General features: G+C 46.7%; 1 protein-coding gene across 1 annotated transcript in view; it reads right to left on the reverse strand.

The window, feature by feature from the left end:
• The window catches only part of VWA5B2 (von Willebrand factor A domain containing 5B2), a 334,472-nt gene that overhangs the window by 192,663 nt on the left and 120,391 nt on the right, over positions 1–21,418 (reverse strand). Inside the window, exons 2-3 of the mRNA XM_085635592.1 lie at positions 20,705–20,858; positions 14,121–14,282 (exon numbers count right to left, since the gene is read on the reverse strand). Coding sequence (XP_085491718.1) covers positions 14,121–14,282; positions 20,705–20,843 — 301 coding nt within the window. The 5' untranslated portion in view covers positions 20,844–20,858. The remainder of the gene's footprint in view (positions 1–14,120; positions 14,283–20,704; positions 20,859–21,418) is intronic.

The following is a 21,418-nucleotide window of genomic DNA, read 5'->3' on the forward strand; positions in this document are numbered from 1 at the left end:
CATGCACACACGGGGGCACGCCATGTGCCCCCCTGCATGTATCCCCAAGCTCTGAAGCAACAGGAGCCCCTGTAGGGCTAACCTAGTTTCCTCACCGCCAGAATTTTCAGAGTGTGAACACCGACATGAGACTGCTGGCGGTGAGGAACCTCATAAAAAGGTTGGCGTGCCGCAGCGTCACCGCCAAGCATAATGTGGCTTCAGACTGCCGTGCCAGCGCCAGGAATCATGGATCACCGGCCGTTGCAGTGGTCCTATAGTGGTCCAACTACCGTAGTCGAAATATGGCAGTTGGGCCGCTGGTGCGGTGGTCCCCGACTGCCACTGCACCTCCACAGCAGGTTTGGCAGTCTGATGGACCACTAAACTTGTAATTTGGCCCTAAGTCTACTTTGCCAAGGTTCTAATATGTGACTCACAGATATATGGATCAGATGCTCAACCCACTGAGATATCACACTGCCTGCAACATCTCGCTCTAAGGGCCTGACTGCGATGTCGGATGGACCGGAGTCCACCCGATATTGCTCTGGAAATGGCTCCTGTCGTCAGTTCCAGCCCAGCTATTAGGATGCAAACAAACCCTGTTCGTTCACAATCCTATACTTTGCTATAGGAGCATGCATTCTGAATGGAATGCATGCTCTCATAGCAAAGAGCAGAGGGTCAGTTCATCCCTGTGCCCATGGCAGGCACCTCAAGGTGCCTGCCACCGGGTGCAGGGATCAACAGGGGGGCACCATAGGTAGCCCCTAGGCTGACATTTGGCGGCCTTGTACCCAAGGGGTCCCTGTTGGGGGTCCCCAAAGACAGTTTCCCTATGCCTTCCTGTGTCAGAAAGGCCAGCAGAGAAAGGCAGTGGGAAACTGCCATTGTAATCCCTCGGCCGGAAAGAGCCGGCCGAGGGATTGCTGAAGGCCTTTAGAACGGCAGACAGGTTCTCCGAGTCCTCCGTAAGCCATTCGGAACTCATGTTTGGAATACATTCCGACCGACTCCATCAGAATGGGTCCGTCGGAAATTATTCCAAATAGGAGATTATGATGCAGTAAGAATGGCTCCGACAGACGGTCGGAACCATTTCTTACCGTAATCGGGCCCTAAGAAGGGCTTTTGGTAGGCCATTCATACACCCCAAATGCAACACACAAGTGTTTGGGGCATTCCCTTCAGTGCCTGCTCACTGCTGCTTTGCATCTCCAAAAGAAGGGTATCTCAGCTTCCAAATGTTTGCCTGTATTCAAAAACATCACCTTGGTGGTCAAAGTTTTCCACAAAGTTCTTATTGGTTCTGTGCGAAAAACATGACTTCCGCAACAATTTATGTCATACATGCCTCTTTTATTTTAGAAAGTTATTCTGCATACATTTACTTTTCAGAAATATTTAGAACCTGGTTTTTGTATTTAGGGAATTACCTTGTAGTAATACTGCCTTAGGAAATACCAGTAGAGTGGATTCTGTATTTCTCTGATGCAGTATTACCGCCCCTATGCGAGTTCTGTGGGTCAGACTGATACATACATAGAATTTACGCACATTTCTCCAGTTTATGCCCTTTATACCTCAGATTATTAAATTTTTCCTCTTACACACATTTCACCAGATTTCCACTGGTGAAGTTTATATGAGTGTCAATGATTGGATGCCGTGATAGTCCTAGCCAGCTTTCTTAGAGTCTCTGAGAGAAGGGTTCCCTTTCAAACGCCACTTGCTCTCCTGGATGTAAAACCAGCTACTTTGGAAAGTAGTGCCTGAAAGCCCAAAAATCCAGGCTGCAGGACTTTTGTTTAAACATCTTTTTTTTATTAAATAAACACACCTTGCAGTACATCTGACAGTAAGTGCATTCTGGGCAAATGCTTCACTACCAATTCCACTTGTCAGCATTTGTTACATACCGCACAAAATCCCTATGACAAGGCATGATCCAGTACATATTTATACATTGCAGTATTCTGTCTCCCTCAATTCCCATACACCGTTGAATAACCCGTGATTAAAGTCCCCTATACTGTACCCAGCTTCCCCATATCTTATCCCACTTCTTTGGGCACCCCCTCCCCTTCAGGCTGCAGGATTGAGCAAAACCCGAGCTGGCTTTACTCCAGCAGAGCGGGAGGTGACAGAACAGAAGCAGGGGCGAAGAATCCAGTGCCAGGAGCAAGTCAGAGGAGTTGTGACACACTGATGCACTGATCAGAAGCACTCTAGGCACTGGTACACCAGACACCAGAATTGGAATCACCTAACAGCAAGGGAAAGGTCATACTGAAATGGTGTTGATGATTGGTGTACGCAAGAAAGGTATGGAGTTCCTCTGAGTCAAGGTAAAAGAACAGGGAGATACTAAAGGTGGGAGTAAAACAGGAATAGCCCCTCCCTGAAGGTAAGGGGGAATTCCCCTTTTCGGAACTAGGGCTCTCACACACCTAGCAAACTAGGTGTCATGCTTCCTCATATGAGCCTGCCCCTCGTCAGGTCGGCACTGCAATACCTGACAGGCACCCAGTAAGGGGCTCTTTGGCGGGGATCTTTTGTTCCTGCCGTAGGGTGCAGTGGGGGTGAGGGGCCTAGTGTGTGTAGATGTGAGAAGGAAGTGAGTTAAAACAGGTCAATTAGTCCTAACAATTATTTATTCAACAAGGTAAACAGCCTGATTAAAAATATAGAGAGTGGCGGTGAACTCAAGGCAATGTATCTAGCTATATACGCCCTACTCTCGGTCAGTCAACATGTTTCACGCCCTGGGTGTCAGGGGGATCTAGGCGTTTCTTCAGGACAAGAGCAAACTCTATCTACACAACGTGATAAGTGAAAAACTACATACCACATTCTCAGGTCAGTAACCTATACTGTTGTCTAATGTGGACTGCAATAGTATCCGGCAGTCGTAAAGGACACCAATTTGGGTCCAGCGTTCGATAAACGCTCCGCGTCTGACCTACCCTGCCGCCGGAACCGGTTCAAATTGGGCGCGAAACATGTTGACCAACCGAGAGTAGGGCGTTTATAGCTAGATACATTGCCTCTAGTTCACTGCCACTCTCTATATTTTAGGCAGTTTACCTTCTTGAATAAATAATTGTTAGCATGCTAGGTGTGTGAGAGCCCTACTTCCGGAAAAGGGGAATTCCCCCTTATCTTCAGTGTGGGGCTATTCCTGTTTTACTCCCACCTTTAGTATCTCCCTGTTCTGTTACCTTGACTCAGAGGAACGCCATACTCTTCTTGCGTACAGTACTGTTGGGGAACGTATGTTGAACCTCTTTAAACCTGCCCCGATGTCCCTCTTTTTGGAATCGTTGATGATTGGTGGCCATCTTGGAATGGCCAACTTAAAGTGGAATTGGGGCATTGTGGCCATCTTTGGAGTTTCACTAACTGGAAACTGAACTGAACAACAGCTGTCTGTTGTTGGCCAAGATTCCACAATGGTAGTGGGGGAAAAACATTGGGACTGCGTGGCATTGGTGCACAACTTCTAATTCTGATACGGGAGAAAACATGGTGTTGCACCTAAGTTAGAATTACTGACCTACTTGAGATGAGGAATTTATGCCCGATTTATATATTGCAGGGAAGGGAGCTCCATCGCGAAGGCGACGGAACTCCTTAACCAACAATATCAAATCAAATCAGGGGCATTTGTATCGCGCACATATCACTCACATGAGTCTCATGGCGCTTGCAGACAGCTCTGACAAACGGACCAGATCTAATTTACATAAAGCCAGATTTTCAACTCTTTACGGAATTTACTATGTTCTGGTATGCTACGAAGATGGAAAGGCATTTTGTTCCAGGACAATGGTGCCAAAAAGGAGAACAAACGGTGACCTTGCCTGACGGTATTAATTCTTAGGGGAGTCAGCAATGCCGCATCGCTGGAGCGTAGTGTCCTGGACGGATGATACCACTGTAGCTTTGTACACCAGTATTTTGGACCAGTTCCATACATATACTTATGAGTGAGACATAGTATTTTAAAAAGGGCTCGCTTTTTTACCGGGAGCCAGTGGAGAGTATTTAGGCAAGCTACAGAGGGAGATCTGTAAGGGCGGTCAAGAACCAATCTTGCAGCAGTGTTTTGTAGAACCTGAAGTTTATTTATGAGATCTTCATTTATTAACAGCAATAATGCATTGCCATAGTCCATTCTATTTATTATCAATCCTTGTGTCAGGGGTTTACGCGTCTCCATGGGGAGCCATCTAAAAACTTTTCGAAGGCTGCGCATGACACCGAAACAGGTGCCAACAACATGGTTCACATGGCTCTGCATGGATAGACAGTCGTCCATATAGAAACCCAGGTTATGGACCATGTTCTTTGGGGCAGGACAAGGGCCAAGCCTGGAAGGCCACCAGTCATGTGACCAGTGGTTGATAGCTTTACCAAAAAGCATGATCTCTGACTTGCTCCCATTTAGCTGGAGATGGTTTGATCTCATCCAGCTAGCAACATTGGCAATACAGTTTTTAAAACGTTGCTTGGTGTCATTTGGGGCAGGACCTAAAGTGATCAGAATCTGCGTGTCATCAGCATAGGATATGACATCAAAACCATGAGATCTGATCACCTCAGCCAAAAGGGTCATATAAAGAGTCAGTAAGTGTCATGTACAGTTAAAATTTTATAAACAAATGTGCAAATTAGGCAATATTAAAAAACAGGTGACACAGTATACTGAGAAGGTAAATAGTACCTCCAAAAGCCTTTCATCAACCCAGCAGCGGCCAATAATCGAGCGGGCATATAGTGGTCCGTATGCCCAATTTAATTCAGGTTACACCTTCAGTTTGGCCACGGCGGACACTACTCTACCTCTGCCATGCACAAACTTCTCCAACGGCCTTGGGGAGTAAGGGCCGTCAGGGCCATCGGAGAAATGGCTACATGACCACCCACCCAATGTAGATGGGCGGACATGTAGTCATTTTTTATTGTCTTTCACCGCCAGGCAAAACCTGGCGGTGAGGGACAGTAAAATCATAATAATGCTCAACTTTCCATGGTAGAAGACTCCATAGCAAGGGGAGCATTATTTTTTGTCTTCACAAAAAGAAAATCCCATTTTGGGATTCTTTTTGTAAAGAAAAAAAGAATACTCTGTGCTACAGGGATGCGTCCTCCTGACGCAGCATCGTAGCACAGAGTAAAATGCATTGGCAGGAACCGCTGTGATGGTGGTCCCTGCCAATGCTTTTATAAATGAGCACCTCTTTGGTGTTCATTTATAAATTAGGCACGTGGCCCCCCTGCCATGTGGACAGAGTATTTTACTCGGTCCCCATAGTGGAACGGCAGGGTGTCCGCCCAGATATAAATCTGGACCCTAGTGTTTTTATCCTCGACAATAACACAGAGCATAGAAAGGCTCCTCAAAATGTCAACTTGCAGAGAACGATTCTGCAGTGGCGGGTCCTCCGCTAAGGTGGAGGAACATCACCCCACTACTTTTCAGCAGTGTAAGAACAAATAAAATGATAAATACTCAATGTTATCATTTTATTTTTTTCTTCTTGAGGGTGTGGCACATTTGCGGGCGGGGCTGTTCTGCTGAAACAGAAGGGGAGGAGTGTTTTTCACTCCCTACGTGCGCATGAATGTTTGCTTAGCCGTCTCCGGTCGGCCAAACATTCATGCGCACATAGCATGTTTTCCATCCAGGCTGCATTACAGCCTGGTAAACATGCACTGGCCAAACCACGGCGCTCAGACCAATCTTGCAGGGTTGTGATTGGCTCAGGGGAGCCTGGATCCTTCCTGTTCTGGCCGGAGGAAGGAGTGGAGAGACGCGACGAGGAGGACGCGACGACAGGGACAGGAGGTAAGTTTTATTTATTTTTTTATTTACCACTGCCACCCCCTGCATCCCCGTCCCACCACCACCAATCAGTGCCATCCACCACTGAGATTCTACATACATTTCCAGCATCTTCTTATGACACAAACATCCAGGTAGCATGAATAGCACTACCTGGATTCTATTAGCATTAAAATGATGTTTATATGCAAGGAGAAAACATGACAAAGACTAAGAAAAATTGCATGAGCTTTGCCTTTTTGACCCTTGAGGATTAGCCTAAACTAAGATTCGTGGTCTTGTCTCCTAGATGCCTTTCATAAGATTCTGTTAAGAACGAGCCAGGCTTCCTTAAATCTTATAAAGACAAAAATGTTTTCTACAAAATTAAAAATAACTCAGAACACATTATTCTTAAGACGAGCAGTTGTTAAACTTGAAATTAGCTGGTATTGCTTCTTGAAAAGATGTGTAGAATTGTTGAGTACCATCTGCCAGAAGCTGGGATGGTTTTCTTTCACCTCCAGGTTCCGATTGACATCATAGACGGGGGGTATACTAAGACCCATTAATTGCTTTGTGGTGCACAATAATACTGGTACTCTGAGGCAAGCAGTAATACTGGTACCCTAGGGGAGCATATTAATACTGGTCCTCTGGGGCGCAAAATAATACTGGTACACTGGGGCGCACAATAATACTGGTAACCTGGGGCGCACAATAATACTGGTACCCTAGGGGAGCACAATAATACTGGTACCCTGGGGCGCAGAATAATACTGGTACACTGGGGCGCACAATAATACTGGTACCCTGGGGTGCACAATAATACTGGTACTCTGTGGCAAACAGTAATACTGGTACCCTGGGGCGCACAAAAATACTGGAACCCTGGGGCTCAAAATATTACTGGTACCCTTGGGTGTACAATAATACTAGTACCCTGGGGTGCACAATCATACTAGTACCCTGGGGTGCACAATAATACTGGTACCCTGAGGCGCACAGTAATACTGGTCCCTGGGGCGCACAATAATACTGGTACCCTGGGGCGCACAATAATACTGGTACCGGTACCCTAAGGCGCACAGTAATACTGGTCCCTGGGGTGCACAATAATACTGGTACCCTGGGGTGCACAATAATACTGGTACCCTGGGGTATACAATAATACTGGTACCCTTGGGCGCACAGTAATACTGGTACCCAGGGGCGCACAGTAATACTGGTACCCAGGGGCGCACAAAATACTGGTACCCTGGGGCGCACAATGATACTGGTACCCTGGGGCGCACAATAATACTGGTACCCTGAGGTGCACAATAAAACTGCTACCCTGAGGCAAACAGTAATACTGGTACCCTGAGGCGCACAATAATACTGGTACCCTGAGGCAAACAATAATAATAATACCCTGGGGCGCACAATAATACTGGTACCCAGGGGTGCACAATAATACTGGTACCATGGGGCAAAAATGATACTGGTACCCTGAGGTGCACAATAATACTGGTACCCTGAGGCAAACAGTAATACTGGTACCCTGGGACGCATAATAATACTGGTACCTTGGGGTGCACAATAATACTGGTACCCTGGGATGCACAATAATACTGGTATTCTGAGGTGTACAATGATACTAGTACCCTGGGGTGCGCAATAATACTGGTACCCTGGGGTGCGCAATTATACTGGTACCCGGGACGCACAATAATACTGGTACCCTGGGGTGCACAATAATACTGGTACCCTGGGGCATACAGTAATACTGGTACCCAGGGGGCAATAATACTGGTACCCTGGGTGGGGGACAAAAATACCGGTATCCTGGGGTACACAATAATTCTGATACCCTGGGGCGCACATTAATACTGGTACCCTGGAGAGACAATAATACGAGTACCCTGGGGCGCACAGCAATACTGGTACCCTGGGGCACACAGTAATACTGGTACCCGAGGGGGACAATAATACTGGTACCCTGGGGCACACAGTAATACTGGTACCCTGGGGCACAATTATACTGGCACCCTGGGGGGGCACAATTATACTAGTACCCTGGGGCACACAGTAATACTGGTACACTGGGGGCACAATTATCCTGGTACCCTGGGGCATACAATAATACTGGTACCCTAGTGCATACAACAAAACTGGCACCCTAGGTTGCACAATAATACTGGTACCCTGGGGCGCACAATAATACTGGTACCCTGGGGCACACAATTATACTGGTACACTGGGGTGCACAATGATACTGGTAACCTGTGGTGCACAATTATACTGGTACACTGGGGTGCACAATAATACTGGTACCGTGAGGCAAACAGTAATACTGCTACCTGGGGTGCATAATAATACTGATAGCCTGGAGTGGACAATAATATTGGTACCCTGGGGTGTACAATAATACTGGTACCCTGGGGCGCACAATGATACTGGTACCCTGGGCGCACAATAATACTGGTACCCTGGGACGCACAATTATACTGGTTCCCTGGGGCACCCAATAATACTGGTACCCTGGGGTGCACAATAATACTGGTACCCTGAAGCAAACAGTAATACTGGTACCCTGGGGTGCACAATAATGATGTTACCCTGGAGCGCATAATAATAATGGTAACCTGAGGTGTACAATAATGCTGGTAACCTGTGGTGCACAATTATACTGGTACACTGGGGGGCACAATAATACTGGTACCCTGAGGCAAACAGTAATACTGCTACCCTGGGGCGCATAATAATACTGGTAGCCTGGGGTGCACAATAATACTGGTACCCTGGGGTGTACAATAATACTGGTACCCTGGGGCGCACAATGATACTGGTACCCTGGATGCACAATAATACTGGTACCCTGGGCGCACAATAATACTCGTACCCTGGGACGCACAATTATACTGGTTCCCTGGGGCACACAATAATACTGGTACCCTGGGGTGCACAATAATACTGGTACCCTGAAGCAAACAGTAATACTGGTACCCTTGGGTGCACAATAATACTGGTACCCTGGAGCGCATAATAATACTGGTAACCTGAGGTGTACAATAATGCTGGTAACCTGGGGCACACAATGATACTGGTACCCAGGGGCGCACAATAATACTGGTACCCTGGGGTGCACAATAATACTGGTACCCTGGGGTGCACAATAATACTGCTACCCTGAGGCAAACAGTAATACTTGTACCCTGGGGCGCACAATAATACTGGTACCATGGGGTGCACAATAATACTGGTACCCTGGGGTGCACAATTATACTTGTACCCTGGGGCGCACAATGATACTGGTACCCTGGGGTGCACAATAATACTGGTACCCTGAGGCAAACAGTAATACTTGTACCCTGGGGCGCATAATACTAGTGGTACTCTGGGGTGCACAATAATGCTGGTACCTTGGGGTGCACAATAATACTGCTACCCTGGGGTGCGCAATAATACTGGTACCCTGGGGCGCACAATAATACTGGTACCAGGGGCGCACAATAATACTGGTACCCTGGGGTGCACAATAATACTGGTACACTGGGAGGGGACAATAATACTGGTACCCTGGGGTGCACAATGGTACTGGTCCCCTGGGGCACACAGTAATACTGGTACCCAGGGGGCAATAATACTGGTACCCTGGGGCACACAGTAATACTGGTGCCCTGCGGTGCACAATAATACTAGTACCTTGGGGCACACAGAAATACTGATACCCTGAGGCGCACAATGATACTGGTACCCTGGGGCACACAATAATACTGGTATACTGGGAGGGGACAATAATACTGGTACCCTGGGGTGCACAATAATACTGATACCCTGGGGCGTTCAATAATACTGGTACCCTGCGGTGCACAATAATACTAGTACCTTGGGGCACACAGAAATACTGATACCCTGAGGCGCACAATGATACTGGTACCCTGGGGCACACAGTAATACTGGTACCAGGGGGGACAATAATACTGGCACCCTGGGGTGCACAGTAATACTGGTACCCTGGGGTGCACAGTAGTACCGGAACCCTGGGGTGTACAATAATACTGGCACCCTGCGGTGTACAATAATACTAGCACACTGGGGCCCACAGTGATATTGGTGCCCTGGAGCACACAATAATACTGGTACCCTGGGACGCACAATGATACTGGAACCCTGGGGTGCGCAATAATACTGGTACCCTGGGGTGTACAATAATACTGGAACCCTGGGGTGTGCAATAATATTGGTACCCTGGGGTGTACAATAATACTGGTACCCTGGGACACACAGTAATACTGGTGACTTGGGGCTCACAATAATACTGGTACCCTGGGGCACACAGCAATACTGATACCCTGAGGCGCACAATGATACTGGTACCCTGGGGCACACAGTAATACTGGTACCCGGGGGGACAATTATACTGGTACCCTGGGACGCACAGTAATACTGGTACCCTGGGGGGAACAATTATACTGGTACCCTGGAGCGCACAGTAATACTGGTAACCTGGGGGCGTACAATAATACTGGTACCCTGGTGCATACAACAATACTGGTGTCCTGAGGTGCACAATAATACTGATACCCTGAGGTGCACAATCATACTGGTACCCTGGGGAGCGCAATAATACTGGTACCCTGAGGGGGACAATAATACTGGCACCCTGGGGTGCACAGTAATATTGGTACCCTGAGGTGTACAATGATACTGGTACCCTGGGGTGCACAGTAATACTGGTACCCTGGGGTGCACAGTAATATTGGTACCAAGGGGCGCACAATAATACTGGTACCCTGGGGTACACAGTAGTACTGGAACCCTGGAGAGCACAAAAATGCTGGTACCCTGAGGTGTACAGTAATATTGGTACCCTAGGGTGTACAATAATACTGGTACACTGGGGCCCACAGTAATATTGGTGCCCAGGAGCACACAATAATACTGGTACCCTGGGACGCACAATGATACTGGAACCCTGCGGTGCACAATAATACTAGTACCTTGGGGCACACAGAAATACTGATACCCTGAGGCGCACAATGATACTGGTACCCTGGGGCACACAGTAATACTGGTACCCGGGGGGACAATAATACTGGCACCCTGGGTGCACAGTAATACGGGTACCCTGGGGTGCACAGTAGTACCGGAACCCTGGGGTGCACAGTAGTACCGGAACCCTGGGGTGCACAATAATACTGGCACCCTGCGGTGTACAATAATACTGGCACACTGGGGCCCACAGGGATATTGGTGCCCTGGAGCGCACAATAATACTGGTACCCTGGGACGTACAATGATACTGGAACCCTGGGGTGCGCAATAATACTGGTACCCTGGGGTGTACAATAATACTGGAACCTTGGGGTGCGCAATAATACTGGTACCCTGGGGTGTACAATAATACTGGTACCCTGGGACACACACTAATACTGGTGACTTGGGGCGCAGAATAATACTGGTACCCTGGGGCACACAGCAATACTGATACCCTGAGGCGCACAATGATACTGGTACCCTGGGGCACACAGTAATACTGGTACCCGGGGGGACAATGATACTGGTACCCTGGGACGCACAGTAATACTGGTACCCTGGGGGGAACAATTATACTGGTACCCTGGAGCGCACAGTAATACTGGTAACCTGGGGGCGTACAATAATACTGGTACCCTGGTGCATACAACAATACTGGTGTCCTGAGGTGCACAATAATGCTGATACCCTGAGGTGCACAATCATACTGGTACCCTGGGGAGCGCAATAATACTGGTACCCTGAGGGGGACAATAATACTGGCACCCTGGGGTGCACAGTAATATTGGTACCCTGAGGTGCACAATGATACTGGTACCCTGGGGTGCACAGTAATACTGGTACCCTGGGGTGCACAGTAATATTGGTACCAAGGGGCGCACAATAATACTTGTACCCTGGGGTACACAGTAGTACTGGAACCCTGGAGTGCACAAACATGCTGGTACCCTGAGGTGTACAGTAATATTGGTACCCTAGGGTGTACAATAATACTGGTACACTGGGGCCCACAGTAATATTGGTGCCCTGGAACGCACAATAATACTGGTACCCTGGGACGCACAATGATACTGGAACCCTGGGGTGCACAATAATACTGGTACTCTGGGGTGCACAAAAATACTGGTACCCTGAGAGGAGACAATAATACTTGTACCCTGGTGTGTACAATAATACTGGCACCCTTTGGTGCACCAATAATACTGGTACCCTGGGCTTCACAATAATACTGGTACCCTGGGCTGCACAATAATACTGGTACCCCGAGGTACACAATAATACTGGTACCCTGAGGCGCACAATAATACTGGTATCCTGAGATGCACAATAATACTGGTACCCTGGCGTGCAAAAATAATACTGGTAGGTAGCCTGAGGTGCACAATGATACTGGTACCCTGGGGTGCACAGTAATACTGGTACCCGGGTTGCACAGTAATACTGGTACCCTGGGGTGCACATAAATACTGGTACACTGGGGCCCACAGCAATATGGGTGCCCTGGGGCGCACAATAATACTGGTACCGTGGGACGCACAATGATAATGGAACCCTGGTGTGCACAATAATACTGGTACTCTAGGGTGTACAATAATACTGGTACCCTGGGACACACAGTAATATTGGTAACTTGGGGCACACAATAATACTGGTACCCTGGGAGGGGACAATAATACTGGTACCCGGAGGCGTAAAGTATTACCCTGGGTACACAGTAATTCTGGTACCCTGGAGCCCACAATAATACTGGTACCATGGGGTGTAAAATGATACTGGTCACCTGGGGTGCACCAATAATAGTGGTACCCTAAGGCGCAGAATAATACTGGTACCCTGGGTCACACAATAATACAGGTACCATGGGGGGCACAATAGTACTGGTACCTTGGGGCGCACAAAAATACTGGTACCCTGGGGTGCACAATTATACTGGTACCCTGGGGCGCACAATAGTGCTCGTACACTGGGGCGCACCAAAAAAACTGGTACCCTGGGGCACACAATAATACTGGTACCCGGAGGTGCACAATAATGCTGGTACCCTGGGTCGCACAATACTACTGGTTCCCTGTGGTGCACCAATAATACTGGTACCCTGGGCTGCACAATAATACTGGTACTCTGGGCTGCACAATATTACTGGCATCCTGAAGCACACAATAATACTGGTACCTTGGTGTGCACAATAATACTGGTACCCTGGGGTGCCCAATTATACTGGTACCCTGGGGTGCACAATAATACTGGTACCCTTGAGTGAACAATAATACTGATAACCTGGGGGGCACAATAATACTGGTACCCTGAGGCACACAATAATACTGGTACCCTGGGAGCACAATAATACTGGTACCCTGGGGCGCACAAGAATACTGGTACCCTGGGGTGCACAATAATACTGATACCCAGGGGCGCACAATAATACTGGCACCCTGGGGTGCCCAATTATTCTGGTACCCTGGAGTGCACAATAATACTGGTACCCTGGGGTGCACAATAATACTGGTACCCTGGGGTGCCCAATTATACTGGTACCCTGGGTGCACAATAATACTGGTACCCTTGAGTGAACAATAATACTGATAACCTGGGGGGCACAATAATACTGGTTCCCTGAGGCACACAATAATACTGGTACCCTGGGGAGCACAATAATACTGGTACCCTGGGGCGCACAAGAATACTGGTACCCTGGGGTGCACAATAATACTGGTACCCAGGGGCGCACAATAATACTGGCACCCTGGGGTGCCCAATTATTCTGGTACCCTGGAGTGCACAATAATACTGGTACCCTGGGGTGCACAATAATACTGATAACCTGGGGTGCACAATAATACTGGTACCCAGGGGCGCACAATAATACTGGTCACCTGGGGCACACAATAATAATGGAACTGTGGGGCGCACAATAATACTGGTACCCTGGGGTGCACAATAATAATGGTACCGTGGGATGCACAATAATACTGGTAGCCCAGGGGTGTACAATAATACTGGTCACCTGGGGCGCACAATAATACTGGTAGCCCTGGGTGCACAATAATACTGGTACCCTGGGGCACACAATAATACTTGCACCATGAGGTGCACAATAATACTGATATCCTAAGGTGCACAATAATACTGGTACCCTGAAGTGCCATGTTACTGCAGTGACGGTGAGGCGGACACCGTTGATGGTTACCTGTATTGCCAGGCAGGTGAGGTTGCTACTGTGATGTTTATACTCTCCGTTAATACACTGCAGTGCCAGGCTAAGCAGTAATGGCCAGAAGGTCCCACTTACCATTGGTGCACCTCAGTGCCAGGCTAGTACCAGTGCTGCAGTCGATGCAGCAGTCTTCAGTCTTGCCCCGGTGCTGGATGTGAGCTGTCACCGTCCTCCCAGACGTCACTGCCTCGAAGCTTCCGATGACTTCTGTCTCTTCCAGTGGGAAGATGAACACACCTGTCACAGGAAGCAAAAAGTGAGATTGGTAGGTCAGAACTAGAAAGGATGAGCCAGCCCTGCAGGAGAAAGAACCATGCATTCTACTGGGGTGTGTGACCTCTTGTTGTCACTGAGAACGGAAGTGTAGGTGAGACACATCCCATGGGCGTGAACGGAGGCGAGGGATAATCCTTGCTCATTCCATGATTATGGTTTCTGACTGGGTCCAGTCTCAGAGGTAGATTCTTAGGTAATTTTCCTATTAGGTGCTACAGGAGTGAGTCTGAGAGGTGTACTCCCTTGATGGTGTAGACAGGTGACATGAACACTCTTCATGGAGAGACTAGGTCCAGCTATCTACATTGCAGCAGTAGTTGGTATTGGGACTCCCATGGGCATGTACTTTGCTGAGCTTAGCTCATGCTTCCCACAGTATTTAGGTTAGTCTCACAGATGTTGTTTGTATAGATGCTAGATTAGCTTTCTTCTGGTGGCACAGGGTGTTGAAATAAGTCCCACATTTGTTCGCTAAGCAGGTATGAGGGTACACATGCTTTGGTGGAACAGTGTGTTGACATGAGTGCCACAGGTCTTTTCAGTATGAGATATTGTCATGTGTGGATGGGTCTAGAAGGGTGTGTACTCTGCTGATCTAACATTATTCTATCTATGATGGTGCGTTTTATAGGTGTTTTCCATGTATACATTAAGTCCCGTTTTCTAGCTTGAATTTAGGCCATGTTTTCTATGGTTTTTGAGTGTATTGAGGTGAGTCCCAGACATGGTATCTACATACATCTTAGGTCATGCTTCCTTTGATGGTGCAGTGCATTGAGGGAAGCCCCCCGAGGTGTCCCTTATGTTCATCTTAGCTCATCTTTCCTAGGGTGCTTCTGGATGTAGACGTGTGTACTCTGCGGATCTTAAATTATGCTTCCTGTGGTGGCACACAGAGATGAGGTCCGTCCTAGACGCATTCTCTATTTAGAACTTAGCGCATGTTTCTTCAGGCAGTGCAATGTGTTGAGAGAAGTCCCAGAGCTGTGTTCTCTGGTCAGGTGACATGCTTTCTCTGGAGGCGGAGCATGTCCAGAGGTGCTCTCTGTACAGATCTTACATCATGGGTTCCGTGTTCATTCCTTGTGTTGAGGTGAGTCCTCAAAGAGTCCTCTATGTAGATCTCTTATTTAATCTTTTCTACAGTGGTTCAGTCCCATCGGTGTCACCTACGTAGGTCTTAGGTCATGTTTCCTATGGTGGTTCAGTGGGTGGCAGGTCATTTTTCCACTGTTATGTTTTCTTCGTCTTACAATACCTTCTCTTGCTATGTGATCACTGCCCTGAACTAATGGTTTCAACACACAATGGTAGAAGTGGTTGTATGTGATTTCATAGAAAAACAAACTCATATGGTACCATTTCACCTAAACTGTTTAACTGAAAATGTGCAGGATGAATGGCATCCACCATTTGTTGGAAACCAATTCAATAAAAAATAAGATTATTTTAATTGCATTTTTATCGATGCAAATGCCATTCACTTCTAAAATGGGTTTTCTTGGCTGTGACATTTAACTGTGTGGCTTTTCACATTATCGCCCTTTTCATTGCTATTCTTGGGGTTACTTCTTAAATCAATGCTTCCCTTCCATGATTTTTTCCTTCCACATTTCTTCTCTCTCCCTTCTTTTCCTTCCTTTCTTCCTTCCCTCCATCCTTAAGGGCAACCCTTGCCCATTTACTTCACCGATTTCAAAAAATAGTTTATTTATTCCCTCCCAGTGCTCCTCCTTTCATCCAGTTTTCTTTTTTGTAGTGGCCCTTTTCTGTACCTCATTGATCCTCTGTGGCGTAACAGACACCGCTGCCGACTATGGAGCTGGGGTACCAGGTTCAAGTCTTGACATCGGCTCAACATCCTGTGATTCTGATCAAATTCCTTAATCTCCCGTGCCTACCAAAAATGAATGTGTCTTTGTGTAATGTAACTGGTGCTCATGTAAAGCGCTCCAATACCTTCGGGTCGAGTTTGTGCTATAAAGAAACTGCCAAAATGAATACCCTTTTACCTAACCTGTATCCCTCTACCTTTGTCATCTTAGGTCTTTTTCTGCGTTGCTATTAAAACTGTGTTCCTGATGTAAGAACTCAGGGACATATTAGCAAGACTGGCGATAAAATAATCGACGTTTTAGAGGCAGGAAACTGCCGCTAAAACAGCGATAATGGGCTTGCTTGTGCAGGACATCTAACCTGGGCTTCTATTGGAATTCTATAACGCATATTATCAAGCCCATTATCGCCGTTTTAGCGGCAGTTTCCTGCTGCTAAAACGGCGAAATTTTAACGCTGGTCTTGCTAATATGCCCCTCAATTTTATTATCTCTTAAAAAAGGATTATTTTTAGTTGTTCTTGGAGGGTTGTTCTATTATTTTCGACCAGACAGTATTTCTATTCTTTTTACTTTGAAGACTTCGACTACAAGTAGTGCAGATCAGAATTCCCATGTGCATTCCATTTCCTGACTCCCGGGCATGCTGGGCAGGTGCCCCAAATTACGTTCCGGATACACATACCGGATCAGACACCTACACGGATTGTTTCCCGCGCTTGGGATCTCCCACAGACTACAGTCCTACATTTAAGGACGCCAGTATTGTGGATAAGGCATAATCTCAGCCGATGGGGACATCTATTCCGGTACACGCGTGATTATGTCACCATACTGGGGAGCACTTCTACAACATACCATTTTATGGGTTACTCAACCTTCAAGAATTCCATAAAGACATAACTTTGATTAGATTTGGAATATTACTACCTTCGGGACGGAAATACAACCGACAGGAAGGTTTTACGCCAGGAGGATTGAGCCCTGAAGAAGACGCAGGATATTGTGCCCATATTGTGACGAAACACATGTTGGCTAAGGCTTAGAATCTAACAACAGAACAAAAGACAAAAAATAAAAGAAGAAGAATAAGAGAACAAACAATGTTTGCCTTGACATTATATACTGTGTACTAATTATATGTGCGTGTGCTGGGGGATCTTGTTGAAGTTGCCCGGGGACCCCACAAGCAAAGATGCCCCATGCAGACCATAATTTAACCCTAATTTTCCGTTAAACATTTTTATTCCTGTGAGTGGTTGTGTAGGCAGAGCCCAGTGCACTACTTTGCCCGGGGGCCTAAAATGCTGTTAAGACGGCCCTGCCCTCACCGGATCCTCAGCCAGGGCACGAGGGAGCAGGTAATACCACCCCATGTCTCCTGCCCTCTCACACCCTTCCACCCTACCTGGGTAACATCACACAGAGGTCCTGCAGACAATGGCCGGGCAGAAGGTGAATGTTTTCATTAATCCACTTGGAATCTTCACCACAGTGAGGAATTCCATCCGGTAATTCCGCCTCCTCACAATTATTCCCCATTCCAAGGGATCTAAGTAATAATTGAAGGCTTTTCTGTTTTTATGGCTTCCAAGTACTGGAATCAGCTACACTTGCCTCTTCGTTCTTGCTCAGACCTAATCTTCTTCAAGAAACTCTTGAAAAATTGGCTTTTCGATCTTTAATCACCGTATGGAATTGTGACCTGTATCTGACGGCTTCGGTGCCGAGAGTTCGATTTGTGCGCCTAATAAATAAATAAAATATATAAATATATATAATATTCTGTACGCATCAACAATTGCGGGCCCCGGTATATGTGTACAGAATACTTTTCTTTGATTTTACATACTGCAGGTAGATACAGTCTCAAAACTAATCATACGGATTTTTGAAAGGCCAGATTCTTAATCTTTTCCTGCATTGTTTGTGGTCTTCCAGGAGTAGTTGACAATGAAGTGCAAATCTAAGGCAATGTGTTTCAAATGTATCCCAGTTGAATGTTACCCTGGCAGGCCTTGCAGTGCTTTTTGTGCTTTTTTGTGTGTGTACTTTGTTAAGTGTGTGAGTGGATGTTGCAGTGACTCCTTCCAACTCTCCACTCATACATTAAATAAATACTCTACAAATAAGATTTTGTGGTGGGTGACTAGAGATGGGAAGAGACACTGTAGGCGATGCAGGCTTATAGTACAATACACCATCATATGAGATATGCAAAGCTTACAGAAATAGGAATTCCTCCCAGCAATGTGTGTAGTAATCTAGCTTATTACTCAAGGTAGTGGGCTGGGGAGTATGTCCTAGGTATTAGATAATACTCTGTAGGTAATGCAGGTATTCATTTTACTGTTTGACCATGTTAGATAAACGAGGGTCAACAATTTTAGTGATGATGATATAAGGGGCCTAAGCTTAAGACAATTTATGGAAATGTTGTGTTAGAGCCTAAGATAGTTAAACAGGAAGTGCCTAGATATGGAGTGGCATTCGTTAGGCACTATACTGTAGGTAGTAATGACATTGTTTGGCCATACTGGGTACTGAGGATCAGAGATAAACATGTGATGAAAGCTCTGGACAACTTGCGTTGATTCTGGCCCAAAGACTTAAGCTATTGGCTGGAGGAAAAGGTATATTGTCTAAGGATGGACCAGTGGTTTCTTAGGGCCCTGAGCTCCTGTATTTATAGATTGTAACACAAGTCTGTAGTGTATTTTTTGTCTATTCCCCTCTTCTAGCTTTCGTATGGTATATGTTTACGTCATTCTGAAATCTTATGGTCCAATGATTAATTGTATGCATCACAGGTTGCATCAGTGCTGGGGTCACCTATTCACCACCTGTGTCAGGGGAGTCAGCATTACTGACTAGCCAGGAGGTATTTGTCTTCGACCCGGGAGATTTCTATTTTCCCTCCCTTGTGGAGAGACCAGGTGTTTTCATCACCTTACCTGGTCTGGCCAGCCTGGCTTTCCTGAAATCAGAGCATAATTTGATAAATGAGGACTATAAAAAAAAATAAAAAAGACTGTGCTGAGGAGGCATCTAGCACGGCTGATACCACTAGATGGTACGGGATGCTGGACCAGGCTTGTTCTCTCTTACACGGCAGTTCTTATGTTTTATAAAGTTAGGAAAAACTCCTCGTCTTCTGAGGGGGCCTGTTGGTAGTTATTGACCCGGGCTACGCAAAAGCGTCTGACACGCCTGGTCTATTATAGCCCGTAAAGGCTCGATCACTCAGGGCCTGCTTTATATCTTGGTGGATGGGATACCCGTTCACAAACGTGACGGATATCCCGTCCGCACTGGCGTAACGAAACTTGAGGGGTCCACCCTGCAAGGTACGTGGAGGTGGCCCCTCGGGCCTAATTCTGGAGCTCTCCAGCCAGACTACTGTGCTGTGGGGGGCCCCTGGAGCTTGCCCCCCCCACACACAGGCTGCGGGGGCCTGTGTTACGTCACTGCCCGTCCACCTTATTACAAGTGCATTATATCCTATGCAACTTGTAATACGGAGGACGGGATATCCCTCAGTCTCTCAGTTTAGTCTGATTTACTTCGTCCCTTACCGCACTTCATGAGTGGGAGACAATTTCTTTGATGTCCACCGTGGTATATTTCACACCTACCAACCACATGTGCACTCCTCCACATAGCCAAGGCTTTTTGTGGTCAATTTCAAAAAGAGGTCATTGCATTTCAACCCCATTCTTGTCTCCCATAAAAGGATAAACTTTTCTAGGTCGCTATCCTATGTCGCAGATTTTAATGGTGTCCTTTATACCAAAGGCAGAGTCAGATAGTACATTTTGGTCCATGTCTGGGGTACACATCTTCTTCTGCATTCTGCCCATGGGGTTAAGAGTTCCATAAAGCACTCATCTTTGCAATATGCATTTGCATCTCATGTTTGATTACCTCACCCTAATATTTAATTTTTTCCCTTTAAATTGGCCATTTTATAGCATGCTGAAGGATAGAATATGTGTGACTTTTATCTTTGGCTTATGGGGTGGCTTGCTGATGTGTTGATGCTGGCATGTGACGTCAGGAAGCGCAAACTGCTGAAACCCTCTGATTGAATTCTGACCCCTACTGATGGAGAGGTCTGATTGGAACCTCCCCTGGTAATTGAGAGAGCTTTGATTAAGCCTTGCCGGCAGTGGTGATTACAGTCCGACATTTAATGATGTAAAGACATGTTGGGCTTTACCCTACAATTATGGAGCGCGCTAACTGGACAAGAATGCGCAGTTGCGAAGTGCTTGGATTGGAGCCCCAGTTGCAATGATGGAAATCTCTGATTTAACCCCAAGGGTGGACAGTTTTCATTGGAGTGCCACTTGTATTGATTGGTGGATGTGATTGGAGCCCACAATCAAACATCGAGAGGTCTGATTGGAGGCTCACCTGCTGTGATTGAGTGATGAGATTCTATCCCCGCTTACAATGATCACAAAGTTTCATTTTTTGATCACTTTCAATACTAGAAAGCTGTGATTGCACAGCTGACGTAAGCAGCGTCCTCTAACATCAGTTTACCTTCAGCAGGCTCAAAGTCTATATTAATGTAAGTGAGATGCGCGGTGAGTCCCATGGTGAAGCCGTTGGCGCTAGCCTTGACGCTGGATGTTTTCAGAGGCAGCGGAGACCAGGTTGAGTGGTTATACAAGCCTGGCATAATCGCCAGCAGCACCTAGGAAGAAATAAACATACGTTTAGAGGGGCAGAATAAAGCTTAGCAAAGGCAACACCACTGACCATGGCATTAGTAAAAGGAGAAGTGGCTTGGCAAAAAACCTACTCAAGTGTGGAGCGAACAAAGTTTGCGGTGACTCTAGATTGAGAGTTCGGGTGTCAGAGTTGATGGTTGTGGCATTGGAAAGCTGACGGGTGGTTGTAGGTTTTATGCTGTTGAGTTTGAAGATCAACAATAGTCTGGTATTGATGGGGATGAAGTTGATGGATATTAATTGGAGTTGTTGCTTTGTAGTCATTCATGGTGGTGAGTGGATTTGCCTCAGCTGTAACGCTTGGGTTTCTTGGTGTTTTTAGTTGCAAGTAGGTAGCCAGACCTCTGTCATCCCACAGCTAATTGGTACTTTTCTACTGTTAAATATCGGCTCTAAATAGAGGTGGCTCATTCTACTCTCACCTATGCTTCAGGGTGGGAACACACCTTTTTCATGGTGTCAGAGTTAAGAGCAGCTGCTCATAGTGGGAAAAGTGGGAGGTGTCAGACTTGGATGAGATTTT

Source organism: Triturus cristatus, chromosome 11 (genome assembly GCF_964204655.1).
Source record: "Triturus cristatus chromosome 11, aTriCri1.1, whole genome shotgun sequence".
In the NCBI taxonomy this organism is placed as follows: Eukaryota; Metazoa; Chordata; class Amphibia; order Caudata; family Salamandridae; genus Triturus; species Triturus cristatus.